Source organism: Homalodisca vitripennis, unplaced genomic scaffold (genome assembly GCF_021130785.1).
Source record: "Homalodisca vitripennis isolate AUS2020 unplaced genomic scaffold, UT_GWSS_2.1 ScUCBcl_2340;HRSCAF=6996, whole genome shotgun sequence".
NCBI classification, from domain to species: domain Eukaryota; kingdom Metazoa; phylum Arthropoda; class Insecta; order Hemiptera; family Cicadellidae; genus Homalodisca; species Homalodisca vitripennis.
This window is the reverse complement of record NW_025778467.1, coordinates 34,517-53,557: the sequence shown is the minus strand read 5'-3', so window position 1 is coordinate 53,557 and position 19,041 is coordinate 34,517. Positions and strand designations below refer to the sequence as shown.

Sequence of the window (19,041 nt, the reverse complement as noted above, 5' to 3'; positions counted from 1 at the left end):
CAGAGAGGTCTATGGATCTCATCACAGCGAGTAATTAGATTGCTTTTTTCCATTAAAACCAGAACATTTCACCTCACAAAAGATACTTTGCCTTCTAATCCACAAGCTAATCAAAGCCATGTAATAATAAAATTAATTGCCAATAATACAGTTTGAACTTAGACATTTCTCACTACTTATTGGTTCAATTCTCTGGTCATAATTTACTACTTTGTATATGATTATTTCCCTAAGCGAGTCTTAAGTTTTCCCTTTACATCTAGGGATAAGATACGCCCTGAAGCTCATAAGAGAGACACTTGAAAATTTTAGTGATAAACGCATAATTTTAGTAGACTTACCTACATACTTGTACTAGGTATGATTTGGTTGACTGGTCGTGTGTGAATTTAGCGACCAACAAAATAAATGAAGAGCTCAAAGGACTAAGTGAGACATACAATAATGTGACCATGGTGGAAGCAAGTAAGGCAGAGAGACATTTACATACATCTCATGGTATGCATCTGAATCCAAAAGGAAAGACATGGTTGGCAGATAAGATTTGTGAGGCAGCTGGGATTGGCTCCTTTCAACTTGAACACATGCCTTTCTCTAACCTCAGAACACCAGTAGACTCCACTATAAATTTGGGAAACGACAAGTCGACCCAAGAGGACCCCCCACCATTGGTGCTGCAACCTTCAATAACAAAGTCTTAAGTATATTTCACCTTAATTTACAATCAATTAGGAATAAATTATTTTCTTTAGACAGTGTTAGATAAGTTAAGCTGTAATGTTTTATGTATTAATGAGCATTGGCTGTGCCAAGATGAAAGCCTGCTCTATATTCCGGCTGGGTTCACTTAAGCTGCTACTTATTGTAGAAAACCACCACTCACCAAAGGTGGCTGTTGTATCTTTATGAAAAATGGATTAGTTTATAGGATTATTGTACAGAACTTTTGTGTAGAAAAAGAGTTTGAAGTATCAGCTATCTACTTGCAGAGTGTTCAAAATGTAATTGTAAGCATTTACCAAACTCCGGACTCAGATGTTGCTATGTTCATTTACCTTTTTGATATTCTTCTTAAATTTTTAGTAGATAAATATGTTGGGACAATAATCATAGCAGGGGATTTTAACATAAACATAAAAAAAGAATACAACTAAAAGTGAAAATTTTCTGAACCTTCTACGATCTTATAATCTGTATTGCCTAAATAAAGAAAACACAAAAATATGCTTGCTTAGATAACATCATAACTAATGAGTTGCCAAATAGAACTAATTGTGAAGTCTTTCAAACTCATCTACTAGTATCAGACCATTCTAGTGTTATTGCTACATTTAATAATAAAACCTTGTTAACAAAAGAAAAAGAAGTTATGTATTAGGAATGTAAAACCATGTGCAATTGCTGTATTTAAAAATCATCTTGAATTATTGGATTGGTTAGAGCTAAGTTCTTTTAGTAATGTAGATGAAGTGTTTAGTTATTTTATAAAAATAGTATCGGATACTTATAATTATTGTTGTAATGTTAGAGAAATTAAGTCTACATCCTTAAAAAGAGAACAAAAAGTCAAATGGTTTACTCATGAACTTAAAAAATCAAGAGAGATCTTGTTGTTGTTGTATGATAGGTTTCAGAAATGCAATAGTGATTTAGAGAAAAATAGGTTTAAGAACGACTATATGATGGCAAAAAGATCATATAGATTTAAAATAAAGCAGGCAAAAATAGCAGCAAACAATAACTACATTGAAAAGTCTAATAACAAGTGTAAAGCAGCATGGAACATTATTAAAGATGAAACTTGTCAAAATGGTAAAGGCTGTGAAACAAATAATATTGAATCAAAACAACTTAATGAGTATTTTACCCATGCTGCTTATCTTTTGAATAATAATGTCATAAATGATGAGACCAGAGCATTAAATTTTTTAAATCAGTACCTTATATCTATCTAGTCACAATAACATATCTTGTAATTTTAGATGGCGCAACATTACAGAATATGTCTTAAAATGTGTAAAAGAATTGAGTTCTTCTTCTTGTGAAGACATATATGGATTTTCCAATAAGATCTTAAAGGAAGTAATTCTATTTATATTGAAACCCTTAGTATACTTATACAATATTATGCTTCAGCAAGGTATTTTTCCAAGAGTTTTGAAAGTTGTTAAAGTCACCCCTATCTACAAGAAGGGTGACAAGTCTAATCCTGCTAGTTATCGTCCTATATCATTGGTTCCTATTTTTAGCAAGGTATTTGAGTACTGCATTAAGAATCAATTATATTTTTATATGTCAAACAAGGGGTACATTTGTAAAGAACAGTTTGGTTTTATACCTAGCCGTAATACAATTCAAGCTGTGGAGTCAGTGGTTTCTAATGTTTTAGATGGCTTTGAAAATAAAATGATTTGTTCAGCTACCTTGATAGATTTATCTAAAGCTTTTGATTGTATTCCACATAAATTACTCTTAAAAAAACTAAAAAGGTTACGGTGTAAAAGGTGAGGAATTGAAGCTTTTTTCATCATATCTCAATGGTAGAAAACAAATGGTAGTACAAGGTAGAGACAAATCCGATCTTAAAAATGATACAATAGGGGTACCACAAGGTTCGTGTTAGGGCCTTTTCTGTTTGTAGTGGCTGTGAATGACTTTGCACACAATATACCATGTTTTTCTGTTCTACATGCTGATGACACCACCCTAGTGAATAGCAATGAAAAAATAGACCAGTTATTGATCAATCGTAGGAGGCTGCTAGATGATGCAAATGAATGGTTCAGATCTAATTCTCTAGTTGTAAACCGTGATAAAACAGAGAATGTATGTTTCTCTCTGGATAATAATAATTACGATGATTTAAATTTTAACCCTGTAAAACTTTTAGGAATATATTTGGATAGTAAGCTAAGCTGGGATGTACATGTGCAAATGATGTGTAAAAAATTGGCAAGAGTCATCTACTTACTAAGAAAATTAAGATTCTGTGTTAGCATGACCGATATACTCATGACAGCCTATTATGCCTTCTTTAATTCACTTTTAATGTATGGAATTTTGTTATGGGGAAATAGTAGTGCAGCTCAAAAAGCTTTTATATGGCAAAAAAAGGCGCTAAGAGTTATTAAAGGTTTACCTGACAGAACTTCTTGCAAGCCCCTTTTCAAAGAATTACAAATTATGACTCTCCCAAGTATGTATATATATTCATATTTATTAAAATGTAAAGAAAATTTAGAAACATATCACCTCAGACAAAACATACATAATTATAATACAAGGAACAAAGACAAGCTAGATATGGTAAATTTTAGGCTAGAAAAAACTAAGAAAAGTCATTTATGCATGGAAATTAAACTTTTCAACAACTTGCCGATATAAAAGATATAAAAATGGCGGCCGATTAATAGTGTGTTTAATTTTGAAGTGTTTTTTAAATTCAAGTTTTGACATTTTACCAGTTTTAATTAATATGGTGTAGTGCACTGGAGTTTAGGATAAGTATTAAGTACATAAGGAGCTAATAATTTCTGCCTTGTTTTGCTATATACAAGAAATATGATGTAAATCAAGATACTTACAATTGCTACAAACCAGAGCACATTTTTTTCCATGTCTGAACTGTCTCCTATGAGCCTTAAAATCACTGAATTGAAGGTGTAATTAGAAGTGATAGCGATTATTTTGTCTCACTTCAACTGCTTTTATATTTAATTTAACTGGAAAGCATTCTAATTAAAACCATTTAAACAGGAAGTGGACAGTGTACTGAACATTGTGGTTACAAGCAAGTCACTACAAGATAGTACACTAGGATACAGGCAGACTGACATCTTGCTTGTACTGAACTCTGACCACCTGCAGTCTGTTTGTTTACTCAGCTGTCACACAGTTAGTAGTCTGCTGCTTGTTTACATTGGACTTTTGCTGTGATATTGACAAAATATCAGACTGAACTGTTTCTGTATGGGAAATTGAGCGATTTGTAGATATACATGTTGAACCCACAATAACTGTTTGATTAATTATCTGTTTTTCTGTAACTATTGAGAAGAAAATAAATTTAAAATGACGAAATTCCCCTGTGGTAAATGTGGAATAGGTGCTAAAACCAAGGCTGTACTTTGTAAGGGAGCTTGCCAGACATGGTACCATGTAAAATGTGTACAGATGTCCAATATAGATTATAATAAATTATATAAAGGTGAAATATCAACGTGGATCTGTTCACACTGCCAATCTGAGGACGACAGCGTCTCTGTGGCAGAAGAAATGGACAAACTGCAGGAAAAAAATTTACAATCTAAGTGCTAATGAAGACTTGGAAACATCTTTGACATTAGCGGCAGAGGCTGGTAACATATTACTCTCAGAAAATGAGAAATTAAAACAAAAACTCCATGATTTACAAAATAAAAAAATTAAAAGAGAATTGGAGTTGGAGGATAAAATAAAGGAACTTGAAGTGAATGTTCTGAATGCATCACAAATAAATGAGAACTCTGAAAAAAATTTTGTAGCTCAAATGAGAATATTTCAAGAAAAAAGTAAAATTGAACACAGGCAAAAAGATGAGTTGATTTGCCATTTGGAGAGTGAAAAATCTAATGATGTGTCACAAATAAATCAACTAACCAAAGATAAACTGGTACTAGAAAACAAGATTAAATTGATTCAGAAGAAATTGGATGAATATGTATTAAGGTCAAATGCATTTTTTACAAATAATAATGATTCAATTGAACCCATTAAGCCACAAAATTTAATTAAAAAATCCATCTCTAAACAGGATAATGCTTCTCAAACTCAAAATCAGAGTAGTTTTAGCCTTGAGCTGCTGGGCAATGAGTGGCTGAAGGATGACATAATTAAACGGTATCTAGATATTGTGAACTACAGTGTGAAAGAACTGGACATTAGCACAATATGTATCAATCCTGTTTTTAGTCATGCTATCAGGTGCTTTCCTGATATGGAATTTACAATATCATCGCTTAACCTACAGGAAGTGAACTATGTTTTCATCCCAGTAAATGATGCAGCACCTAGTAACACAGTGGCTGGGTCACACTGGAGCTTATTGTTCTATCAAAGGTCTGTGAACACTTTTTACCATTTTGATTCAATGGGACAGTATAATATAAAGGCAGCAAAAGAAATAATATCTAAATTTACAACACTTAAGATCTTTGAAAACGCTAAATTTGAAAACATTCAATGCCCTCAACAACACAACACTTTTGATTGTGGAATTTATTTATGTCTGTTTGTTGACTGGCTGTTTAGAGGAATAATTGCAAATAAAGTGTCTTACTTCATCGCCAACAGCTCAAGATTTATGAGGATAAGTGAAAGTGACATTGTTTCTAAACGATCTTGTCTAGCTTATTTGTGTTACAGAGACCAGCACCTGCAATTTAACCCAAGTACAATTCAAAAGTTGTTACTGGGAACAATCAATGAATCAAAGTGTCCAGATGTGAACGATAATAAAACAGGACAAAACCACAGGGATGGAGATGGTCAGTGGAGAACTGTTGGAAAAAGCAATATACATAGGAATAGTGCAAACAATAAATCACTAACTAAATTTGCAATCCCCACATCTAACCAATATGACATTTTGGACAAAATTTATAATAAAAAAGACTCTGTTTCGAACGATGATCCCATTAACGCCACAAACGGGTCTAGCAAAGCTAAAGATATGCAAAAGGGGTCTGTTTCCAATGAAAGTCTGCATAAAAAAAGAAATAAAAGTCTAGAGAAAAGGATAAAAATTGAGTTGTTTGCAGACAGTCAAGGTCGAGAATTACCTGAGATTATTGGCTCCTGCAGTAAGGGTTTGGTGTATGTAAACGGACTAATTACATCTGGTGCCACAGTCGGACAAGTTTACAGTAATGCTAAAAAATCTCACAGTGACCCACTTGTCTTAATAGCAGGATCCAATGACGTTGTCAAAAAATCATTTATACAAGGAACCACCAGAGAGTGCAGTTGGCGGCGACCAATAGAATGGACTGGCCTGCGCGACGTTGCCACACAACTGCCGCTGCCGCCCGGCACGGCTGGCGCATTGTAGCTGATAAACCGCTGCGCTATCACAACTAACACTGATACTGAACATTTAAAACTTATCAATATAATTGAAAAACAATATTTAAAATGCGTTGACAGTTTGCTATATTATATTTAAATTACTTGTATAGTTTATTAATGTTATTACAAACTAACTATCGATTAAAACAAACAAATCGTCCCGTCAGTTTAGTCAGAGTAAAGTACTTGCTTATTTCCATACGATACAACAATCTTTTCAGTGATTTTAAACGATTACTAAACGCACAACAAAATTAATATACATGTTGCTTATATTGGACACTGCATGACGTGTTGCTTGATTAAAAATAATTAAAAAATATAACAATATAATCAACTTTAAAATTATCGAACAATTATATTTTTAAATTATGAAATAATCAAATTTTCCACAAAATAACTTTTAGAGCCTACTATTTTAAAATGAAATACGTTAAAAAGCATGATTGACTTAATAATATTCTTACCTTTGCACTTGTATATTATTTATTCGCTCTCAGGCGGCAATATCGTAGCCAAAACCTCGGAGTCTTCTTAATTTTCACTTTCTGCCTCACTGCTACTCGTGTCAGAATTGTCTGCTAAGTTTATAATTATTTGCTCTACAACATTGTGCGGATACATTCCTTTTCAAAATCAGCTTGCTGCAAGGCTTCTGCGTGCTGAACTCTTGATTGCCAGTCTTCTTTAGTCACTTTGTCCAGAGCATCATGAACAAGTTTCTCAACGTCGGTTATTTTAAATGTCTTATTATTACGTGCTACCTCTCCCTTCATTTGAGCCCATACCATTTCAATGGGATTGTACTGGCAGTGATAAGGAGGGAGCCTGACAACTGTATGTCCCATTTCATTGGCTAATACGTCGAGTTCATAAGTTTTTTGTTGGGTTTTATATGGGTGAACCCCCATTTTAAGATCTGGTTTCGTTTCTTTCATAGAGTATTGTATGTTTTTCGGAGACAGCCAATTTTTAATCCTTCCTTCTCCACGATGAATTTGGAATTTTCTCGGCGAGTACTGAATGGTATGGAGCATTGTCCATAACGATGATCGACAGTGGCGTAGCGAAGGGGGGGGTCCAGGGGGTCCGGACCCCCCCCCCCCCGAAATTTTAAGACATATTAAAAAATAAAGCATGGAGCAGGAGAAAAAAAAGGACAGTTATCATTACTCTTGTCTACAAACATTAAGTTGATTCATTTCACTGATTGAAGTGACCGTTGTTAAAAATATAATTGTCCTTTCGTTTAAATCATAAGTATCAAACGATACTTTTGGGCTCGGTCTTTCGGATAGTGTAGTGTAATCACGGTATTTCTTTAGGGCGCGACCACGTGACGTCGCAAAGTAACCTGAACCGTAACACGGCGAACAGTTTAAATTAGCGACCACTTCGTTCAGATTCGTCGTGGGGACGTAAAGTGACTACATAGAATTAAGTTAAGACGTTGATTTTAGGTGTCATTAAACTGTAAACGTGTATATAATTATCGAAAAAATCACTTTCGGTCGGAAAATACACTTGAAAAACTCTACTGATTAGAACTTCAACTAATTTGGACTTCAATGATTGAGGTAAACGTGGGGTTTTCGATTGAGTTAGGCGACGATTTTTGTTATCATTAAACTGTACACCGTACTATATAATTATCGAGAAAAAAAAATCACGTCCGGTCGGTAAATACCGAAGAAAAGCTCTATACAGATTCAAGTTTTGCCGATTTTGGATTTCATTGGTTGAGTGGTTGAGGTAAAAGTTGTACTTAGGATTATGTTAGGACGGTGATTTTAGGTATGAATTCAACGCCGACTAATACATATATAATTATCGAGAAAAAAAACAATTAAATCATTTTAAATTAGCTACTTTCTTCCTATGGAGTCCCACAGGGATCTATACTTGGACCAGTCTTGTTCCTTGTGTACATCAGCAGGCGGAACTCATCGCTCCTGAGAGGGAAAATTGTCCAGTATGTTGACGATACAACGATCTGCATTAAAGCTCCAACAAAACATGAATTAGAAATCATTTCCTTTTTAGAACTGAATTCATGTATTCAGTTTTTTTCTAAATTAAATCTGAGGACCAACAACTCCAAATCAAATGCACTAAATTTCTGTTTGCGGCAAAGAGAGATTGAGGATCGCGCTGCTGTGATGGCGGACGATGTCCTCATAGAGGAAACTGATTCCACCAAGTTCCTCGGAATGTACCTTAATCGAAGTCTGACTTGAGAAAATCACATTGAAAGTACCTGCTCAACGGTTTCTTCAGGAATTTATGCTCTACGGAACCTTTAAAAATTTTTCTCCCGGGATGTACTAAAAATGGCCTACTTCGGCCCTGTACACCCCCATCTAATGTACGAGTTGAGGCTGTGGGGCAGCTGTTCTAAATACAAATTTGAGCGAGTATTTATAAGTCAAAAGAAAGCTGTCCGCATCATTTCAAAATTGAAATCCCGAAATTCATGCAGAGATGCCTTTAGGGAGCTTGGATTGCTAACTTTGCCCTGTCTCTACATCCTCGATGTCGCCCTGTTCTGCCGATTTAAGTGCGAGTTCGTCCGGGGCATGGACGTATATCAATACGGGACAAGAGGCAGGGACAACCTTCGGTTACATCCGCGCAGAACAGCCGCATTTAAACGTTTGCCATCCGAGGTTGGTGTTAAGCTGATCAACAAGCTCCCTGATGAAATAAAAATTTGAATGAACCAGCAAAATTTAAAGCTCGATTGAGACACTTTTTGATGTCGAGGGTGTTTTATTCAGTGGAAGAGTTTAAGATGAGCCGCTGGGATGAAATTTAAAGTAATTCGATCATCCTCTATTTCTGGTGGTAAAATTTAGAAGATTTTAAAACGTATGGCTGTAAGTATGTATCAGTCTTAGGAATGAGTGTGGACTGTGTATGAACGGGTATGAATGGGGGCAATTTAAAATAGATATACATATTTATGATTAATTTAATTTGACGATTGTATGCAATTTTTATTATTGTTGACACAATAAAAAGTATTATTATTACCTCCGGTCGGAATATACCGAGGACAAGCTCTACTGATTCAGATTTTGACGATTTTGGGTTTCACTGGTTGAGTCGTTGAGATAAAAGTGGTACTTAGAATTATGTTAGAACATTGATTTTAGGTATCAATCGAACGCCGACTAATATCTATATAATTATCAAATAAAAATTGAAAAAATCGCTTCCGGTCAGATAATACACTGGAAAAACTCTACTGATAAGAAGTTCCAACTACTTTGGATTTTACTGACTGAGGTATTATTTCATTTTCCTTATTACGAGTATATTCCGATCGGAAGTGATTATTTTTGTTTTTTTTTCTCGATAATTATATATTTATTAGTCGGCGTTGAATTAATCTCTAAATTCAATGTCCTAACATAATTATAAGTACTACTTTTACCTCAACCACTCTACCAGTGAAATCCAAAATCGTCAAAACGAATCAGTAGAGAGCTTTTCTTTGGTATTTACCGACCGGAAGTGATTTTTTCTCGATAATTACATAGGTAGTTGAGTACAGTTTAATGATAAAAAAAATCGTCGTCCTAAATCAATAAAAAAATACCACGTTTACCTCAATAACCGAAGTCCGAAGTAGTTGAAGTTCTTCAGGTGTATTTTATTTCCGACCGAAAGTGATTTTTCCGATAATTATATACTCGTCTACAGTGTAATGATACAAAAAATCGTCATTATAACTCATTCATAAATACCCCAATCAGTAAAATCCAAAGTGGCCGAACTTCTAATCAGTAGAGTTTTTCCGGTGCATTTTCCGACCGTTACTTTGATCTGTACCCGAGCAACGCTCGAAAATCGCCCTTCTTTTCTAAAGGGTTTTCGGCCGTCATCAGTGGCCCAATGTCCCCGAAGGAGTATTTCATTTTCTCCACAGAATATACTTCAGTCAATTATACGCTTGAGTGAAGCTCTGTTTTGATCTTTTTATTTCTTATCCAGTGAATCCAACATCACTTTGGTGCCTTCTACTCGGCCAGAATAGAACTTCGTAAAGTTTCTGTAGCTATACAAGAAAATTTGTGGTACTAGAGTTGCTGTGAGAGTTCAATTTGCCTATTACTTCTTTCCACTTTCTATAAGGCGTAGTTACTAAAGCTCCATATTTTTGGTATTTAATTTACCTTTTACCAGTGAATTCATTGGCAAATAACACACAAAACGTCCCCCGGATCCCCCGGTTTCGGACCCCCCCCCGAACGAAATTTCTGGCTACGCTACTGATGATCGAGCCTTCTTCCAAAATGCATAGCAGTTTTTTAAACCATTTTCTGAACGATTCAGCGTTCATTTCATCGTGATAGTCCGAACTGGAATTGAAGAGAATGCAGTATTTTCAACCGCCACTGATTAAGCGACAATAGGCACTGACTGACGGTCAGGGACCGGAAGGAGGAAGGGGCTGTTTCTTGGAAACAGTATGACTCATCCGTCTGGTATTACCAACACTGCTGGCTGGTGCGGCTTTTGTTTACAGGTATTTCACCCGTTTCCTCCACATTTTCAATCGTCTGACATTATCTATTATGTACTGTGTTCAAATTTCATTGGATGTTATAGAAAACCGTTACTTTAGAATTTTATAAGAAAGTGCATTCATATTATAAAAATACTTGTGCTGAACGATTTTTCAGCTATGGCTAGTTTAAATATTTAAATCACCCACGTGTGAAAACAATTTTACATAACACAGATTCAAGACTATTAATAGCCAGGTAGGAAAAATGCTTTCAAAATGGTTATAAATTTATGAGAACCGAAGTGCGTAACAAAACCGTTGCGGCAACAATTCCCACCGTTATGTACTGAATAAGTATATTTATGGAAAAGAACATAATATGTTCTTTATGAATATATTATATATTTTAAATAAATATGAAATATATTATATTTCAATTGTATTTGATAACTTTCTTACCAAATTGAAAATCCATTTAACATAACATGATTATACTATGCAAACATGTAATGCCTTATTATATATCAGTGATAATGGCATTATCTAACTGTTAAATACGGGAAATTAACGTTTTTGTGGTATTTTTATGTTTTCTTTTTAATTTATATTTCGGCTAAAGATTTTAATCTTACGATCTTCGTATATGAGTAATATAATACAATAATTTATTTCAATCCATTTAACTCAACATGGAAATAAGCTACAGAAATGTACTTTTTTTTAAATGACCGTAAAATTACATTTTGTAATACGTAGTTAATTAATTCAAGACAGCTCTAACATTTCTTTCGAGCGTAACGGTTAAGTATTTTAAGAACGCTGGACTCGCGTGGCTTGTGGTTACAGCGGGGAACAAGTTTGGCAACGTCGCTCAGTTCTCGTTGGCCGCTCCAAGATCACGGGCAAAATAGGCTCCTCCCTCAACTGCACTCTCTTGTGGTTTTTTGTATAAATCGATATATGAGACAATGGAGAGGGATCTCCAAATTCTTAGTGAGGCCAGACCAGTTATAATTACTACGATCCCACCTCGCTATGACATTCAGAAAACTGATCCTATTCAGGATGAAATAGCATTAGCCAATAATTATATAAAGGAAATTGCTGTCAGAATGAAAACTGTTCAACTTATTGATTTGGACGATTTGAAAAAAATCCACTTTTCACGACAGGGTTTACATTTGAATCTTAGGGGCAAGAGAAAATTGGCATTCATGATTATACAGCACCTTACTAATATCAAAACAAAAGTCAATACAAGAAGGGAAATTTTTAAAATCAACTCGATGGCTGACTTTCCCCCCTTGGTGCCTCCGAAGGGAGCTGCAACATGCACTTCACCTTCTGTGCAAAAGTCTCATGAGGTTGGTGAACATCTCAAGCCAATTCACGTTAATGAGCTGAAGATGGAGGATGTAATCCAAAGCTACCGATACAACAAGGAAGTAGCTTTTGCTCATTGTATTTCAGCGGACTTGAACAATATCAGAAGCTTAAGTGCAGGAGTAGCAACAGTGTTCAAAGATCAATTTTGCAAACCAGCACCCTCTGACTGTGTCTCTGACCACCTCTCAATCCAGAGGATAGAAAATGGTGCTACAGTTTATGGTTTTAATAACTAAACCCCAATATTATACCAAACCAAATTTAACGGATTACAACTTGGCATTTGAAGAACTTACACAGGACTTTAAGAAAAGAGGTCTAAAGAAATTAATCTGTTCCCCAATGGGGTGTGTCAGGGACAGAATTTCCATTGAACATTTTGCAGCTAATGTGATGAAGTTTCAACAAGCCACGGGATCTCATATACAGATAATAACTTACAACGAAAATTCAAACCACAATTTAAGAAATGGACTTTCACACGCAGACTTTTTGAAGGAGTTGAGACACATTCATCAGCATTCATCAGGCATCATTCGACAGGCAGCGAGAAACAAACCAAACATCAGATTTGACTTTGGATGACTCTTCAACCTTGGAAGAAAGAAATGACATTCCACACGCAGGACCAGTGCAGTTGACCACCAGTTCTATATTAAGTGATAGTGGAGAGTCATTAGATCGTTCTAGTGATATCAGTGTTCACTTTGAGGAGCAATTGTCATCTGTTAACTCTTTAAACTCCTCAGTCATTCAAAGCCAGACTACGACTTAAAAAATAATGGTAAAAATAAGAATATAAAAATTTTTCATCAAAATATTCAAAATTTTACAATCTAGAATTGAACCTCTACAAATTGTCTTAGATGAAATAGATCCGCATATAATTGTTTTATCTGAACATGACATGAGGTCTCATGATATTGACAGACTTAATATTAACAATTAGTACATTATATTATACAATATTAACAACAGAGTAACATCATATTTTTGCAGAGAAAAATCAAATAAGGGAGGAGTAATAATCTTAAGTAAAGAACAAATTGAGTGGACGCAGGTGGCAATTCGTCTTCCAGAGGGTTTGTGTGAGGAGAGACAGTTTGAGTTTTGTGCAACATTGTTCCTTTTTAAAAATTTTAAGTTTGTTTTAATTGGTCTTTACAGGTCCCCCAGCTCAAATGTTAATGTATTTTTGGATAAATTAAGTTGTCTTATAGATTTAGTTATTAAAAAATATTCATATATTATTTTAGCAGGGGACATAAATATAAATGTTTTAAAAAATAGTAGCGAACATGTAAAACTTAAAAATATTTTGAAAAGCTTTGATATGAATTATGCAGTAAATTTCCCAACAAGAGTATTCCAAGGGTCTGTATCAGCAATAGATAATTTCTTAACTAGTTTAAAAAAATATCAAATATTAGTAACTGGAGTAATAACTATGCTATCTGACCATGATGGTCAAGTATTAGAAATAGTGAATACATGTAGAAATAATGTAAGAAATAATTGTTTAATAAATATCAAGAGGGATTTTTCAGAAGAAAATATGGTAATGTTCAAAGAACTGTTAGAGAGGGAAACGTGGCAGACGGTTTTTCTTTCACCTGTGCATGAAAAATTTGGTATATTTTACAGTACATTCATCAACTACTTTAATATATCTTTTCCAAAGAAATGTTTTAAAACAAAAAAAGTTCTGAATAAATGGATAAACCAAGAGTTAAAGGAGGAAAAACAAAATATAATTAAACTAAATAAGAAAGCTCGAGTAACAAATGATTTGAATCTATCTAAGCTATGTAAGCACAAAAATAAAATCTACAAAACAAATTTACTGACAGCTAAAAAAGATTTCTTTGATCAAAAAATTAAAAAGTCAAAAAATAAAAATAAAACTACTTGGAATATAATAAATTCAGAAACTGGTGACAAGTTAAAGAGCTTTAACAACATCAAAATTAAAAATAATAACCGAGTAATTGTGAATCCACTGAAAATAAGTAAAATTTTCAATGAATTCTTTACAGGAATGATATCTGCCAATGTAAATACGGCCAATGGCACCTGCATAAACAATAATCTATCGGTCATTAGTGGGCAAAATTTATTTGGTTCTAATTTTGAAAAAATATTTTATTTAACACAAACAGATGAGATGGAAATCCAAAAGATAATAAACTCTTTTCAAAACAAATTTTCAAGTGGCCATGATGACATCCCAATGACAATCATAAAAACTGTGACTAAACAACTGAGCAAAGTATTAGTACATTTAATAAATTCATAATTTATTTGTGGTATTTTCCCTAATCAACTCAAAATTGCAAAAGTTATCCCAATCTACAAAAAAAAATGACCCCTTGGATATTAAAAATTATCGACCAGTATCACTGTTGCCATCACTATCAAATATTTATGAAAAAGTAGTTTATAGCAGACTTATGCAATTTTTAGAGAATAATGATATTCTGGAGACTATTCAACATGTCTTCAGAAAACAAAAATCAACAATCACAGCAGTGGTAAGCTTTATTGAATCAATTATAGAGGCAATAGACAGAGGAGAAAAAGTAATAGGAATTTTTATGGACCTGTCTAAAGCATTTGACAGTGTGAATCATTCACTGCTATTGCTGAAGCTGCAAGAGTTGGGTATAAAAAACAATACATTAAGTTGGTTTGAATCATATCTTTCTAATAGAAAACAATTTGTTCAAATTAACCACATTACTGAAAAAAATTATGTAGTTAAATTTCAATCCAACCTTGAATCAATAAATGTAGGGGTACCGCAAGGCTCCATTTTAGGACCTCTCCTTTTTTGTGTTATTTAAATAACATAGCAAAATGTTTAAATTTTAAGCCTTATTCAGGACTTTGTCTCTATGCTGACGACTCTAACTTGAAAGTTTCAGGGAAGACAGTAGAAGAGATAGAGTTACTGACCTCAATCGAATTGGCTTGTATTGAACAATTTTTTCAAAACCACAATTTAACTCTAAATTCTGATAAAACCAAGCTTGTAAATTTTAAAACAAAACAATCCAATCAAATTTTAGATTTAAATATTGAAATTAATGACAGTGTAATTGAGAGGGTTGATCAGATAAAATTTCTAGGATTATTGGTTGATAGTAATTTGTCATGGGATGAACATACTAAATTGGTTTTAAAACAAAATAAATTCAGGCCTATTTGCAATTCGAAAGATGTTAAATTTGTGTAGTTTGGAAACTTTAAAATTGATTTATTATTCTCATATCCAGTCTCACATAGCCTATGGCATTTGTGTATATGGAACAACAAAAATGGAAAACCTCACGGAAATATTGAAAGTCCAAAAAAGAGCAGTCAGAGTCATGTTACATCTGAATTTTAATGATTCTGTCAAAGAAAAGTTCAAAGAATTAAAAATATTGACCGTTTATGGGCTATTTATTTATAAGTGCATAATGTTCCTAAGATACAACCCACTAAGGGATCAACATTATTTTATTCACTCGTATAATACACGACACAAAAATGAGTCTAATTTTCCAAGTTACCGTCTGGAGTTCTACAAAAAAAAACAACATTTGCAGGAAATAAATTTTTGAAAAAGTTACCAGAAGAAATTAAAAAAGAGGACAATTGTAATATATTTAAGAAAAAGTTAAAAGCATTTTTGACAGGTTTAGCTTTGTACTCTATAGAGGAATTTAAAAAGGGTATTTTTTAATAATAACAATTGATTTTTAGATTTAGTTTTGGATGTAGTCTTTATTTTGTATTATTGAAACTTGACACTATTCTAATGTAAGAAATGTACTATATGTTTTTGAATAAAGAATATTTGACTATTGACTATTGACTATTGACTATTGCCTGATAAGGCATGGAGAATTAGTATTGTCAAGTTTAAAACTTCTATTAGTAGTTGGTTGAAGGACAAAGCCTTTTATTCAATTGACGGGTATTTGTCCTGTGACACTAGTGAAATAACATTTTAGTCTACTGTTTTTATCTTTCTTGTTTCTTTTAAAATTTACTTATTATTTCTCATTGGACAAAGCCTTTTGTTGAGCATTTGTCCTGGGTCAATCTTGACGCCACCGTTACAAATTTGTTGAGTTGTTACCTATTTGTTTTATTCTCTGTTATTACTTCTTATATATTCTATTTATTGTTGCAATGTTAAGAACTTATTTATTGTAGTTGTACATTAAATTTTAATTATTTATTTATTTTATTATAGGCTTATTGAACAATTTTGTATACAAGAAATTAAGGAATTTGGTATTGGCTAGTTAGGTATATGAATATTATGAATTTTCTGACGATGTCAATTTCATTTATATATGTTTAAAGACAAATAAAGAATCTTGAATCTTGAATTCATTGGTCTTTACTACAAGTGTTGAACTTGTCACAGTTATGAGAAAAAGAAGACCAACAAGTTGTCCGCAGGAACTGTGCGTTTGAGGTTTGCTCACTTCATTCATGTGTTACAATAGTCTAAATTCCCATACAAGTGATCCGTCTGTTATTTTCTCTCCCTTATATTTATATCATATGTGCAAGTTTCAGTTTTTGTAACTGAAAAATGTATGAAAATTAAAATATCTTTATTTGTTTGAATACATATATATTACTGGTTATAACGTGTTTTATCAGTTGTATTTTACTGCTAACTCTTGAACAGTTATGCTGTAGAAACTAAGAAATAATACATCATAAATGTGATAACTGAGTTGCTATTTTAAAGGATTATATTGTAAGGTTTTAATATCATTATTTTATATACTGAATTTTTGTGATATCACAGAGTAAATAATAAAAAATATAGAGTGAAAGTCATGATAAAAGTTGTTTCCAAAATTTTATTATCATACCCTTATACTTTGTAATGCCCTCACCAGTAAAGGGTGATCACAATTAATTACCATCACCTTCACCTGCCACATTACACCAAATTCAAATTCATCTATATTAGGTTTTTTCTTCTACAATATTGTAAATTCTGTTCACTTGGATTTATAAACATTTATTTTAAAATTATCAATTGTTTTCAAATCGATTTTTGTTCATTGCAATGCAATATTAATGGTTTCAAAAGTATATGTTTATATCATATGTGCAAGTTTCAGTTTTTGTAACTGAAAATGTATGAAAATTAAAATATCTTTATTTGTTTGAATACATATATATTACTGGTTATAACGTGTTTTATCAGTTGTATTTTACTGCTAACTCTTGAACAGTTATGCTGTAGAAACTAAGAAATAATACATCATAAATGTGATAACTGAGTTGCTATTTTAAAGGATTATATTGTAAGGTTTTAATATCATTATTTTATATACTGAATTTTTGTGATATCACAGAGTAAATAATAAAAAATATAGAGTGAAAGTCATGATAAAAGTTGTTTCCAAAATTTTATTATCATACCCTTATACTTTGTAATGCCCTCACCAGTAAAGGGTGATCACAATTACCATCACCTTCACCTGCCACATTACACCAAATTCAAATTCATCTATATTAGGTTTTTTCTTCTACAATATTGTAAATTCTGTTCACTTTGATTTATAAACATTTATTTTAAATTAATTAATTGTTTTCAAATCGATTTTTGTTCATTGCAATGCAATATTAATGGTTTCAAAAGTATATGGGAACTGTGAGATCAAGTTTTGTATCATAAATACATGATTTACAATATACTAAATACAAATCAAGTAAAGCCGGATACCAAATTACGCAGGCACCATAGAACTATTCCAAACCTTTTTATAATTGTATTATTTCTATAAAAGCATAAGCTACGAACAATAAACTGAAATGAATATGTTGAATTAGAATGAATGCTAGTATAGTAAAGAATACTATTAGATGTTGAATAAGTTTGTAATAGAAATGATTAAAATAACACACTTTGCCTTTTACAGTATATTGGAAAGCTATCAAATGATGTTACTACTGCTCTTACCTCGTTATACTTACAATTTTTCACAAAGCAATTGCTATAGACTACTAAAATTTCCATTGAGGGGAGGGTACAATAAGCGGACCCGGTTTTTTATATCGAAGAAAATAATCATTGATACCTAATATTCGCATCTCGAATCCTAGACTATCAATTGATATATAAGTGTCTATAGTATGAAATAAAAATCACAATCATATGTTGTAAATTAAAATAAGAGTATACAGGAATATAGTAAAACCCATAAATAATTAATAAATTACGTAAATAATAAAACGAAGCAGAATGAGAGCGATCAAACAAGAAAATTCATAAATAATTATGAGCCACAATTCATATATATATATATATATATATATAATACTAATACGATTATGTGTATTATTTAAAAGTGTTTACAGCTGTTGGTATAGATTAAGTTAATTGTTCAAAATAATTAATCAGTATTGACAGTGGTGTAGTGGGGCCGGAGCGGTCAGGAGCGGCGCTCCGGCACAGCTTTAAAAAGCGGAGCGTCGCTCCGGCATAGCATCTAGAGCCGGAGCTGTGAACTGGAGCGCCACCCGCCTGTAAAGAGTGGTAGGGCGGGTACGAGTCGTTGGATAAAAAGGCCAAAACAAACCCATATCACTTAATATGACCGTTGAGTGGTATCAAGGTAATTGTAGGCGCTGTGCAATAGACAACTCTTGTAACTCGCAACTAGCGCCTTCATAAAAATCAGGATGCTCTCTCACTCTCCCTCTCCCCCACCCATGACAGGTGTGCCACACCACCCCGCCCGTCCATCTCCTACTAGCAGGAAGTGTACGTATACTTACACAGACAGGTCGAGACTTGTTATTCGCATTCCCGCTCTCTATGTTGTTGTGAGTGCTTGTATTAAGCTGTTATCGTCGAAAGTCTTAGTCGTAGTGGTTGAGTTCAAACAGCGTACCGTATATACTGTTAGTTTTGTTTGAGTTGAGTCCTCTATAATACATTTCTGAAAGTCTATTACTAATTTTTTAATTATTAGTTTGTGAATTTTGTGAAGTGATGGAACCAAAACCTAAACAAA

At 33.1% G+C, this 19,041-nt stretch overlaps 1 protein-coding gene across 1 annotated transcript; it reads left to right on the top strand.

The window, feature by feature from the left end:
• Positions 1-813: 813 nt before the first annotated feature.
• LOC124371973 lies at positions 814-12,240 on the top strand. Its single transcript, XM_046830342.1, has 4 exons — positions 814-897; positions 3,757-3,870; positions 4,793-5,977; positions 11,569-12,240. Exons 1-4 carry the CDS (start codon positions 814-816, stop codon positions 12,238-12,240), a joined length of 2,055 nt encoding a protein of 684 aa, XP_046686298.1.
• Positions 12,241-19,041: the final 6,801 nt, after the last annotated feature.

Bases quoted from the DNA above. Each gene is read 5' to 3' on its own strand.
- LOC124371973 (XM_046830342.1), top strand. From the start codon at position 814: ATGAAAGCCTGCTCTATATTCCGGCTGGGTTCACTTAAGCTGCTACTT. The intron at 898-3,756 runs GTATCTTTATGA...CCATTTAAACAG, and splicing joins ACTCACCAAAGGTGGCTGTT to GAAGTGGACAGTGTACTGAA. The intron at 5,978-11,568 runs ATACAAGGAACC...GGTTTTTTGTAT, and splicing joins ACGTTGTCAAAAAATCATTT to AAATCGATATATGAGACAAT.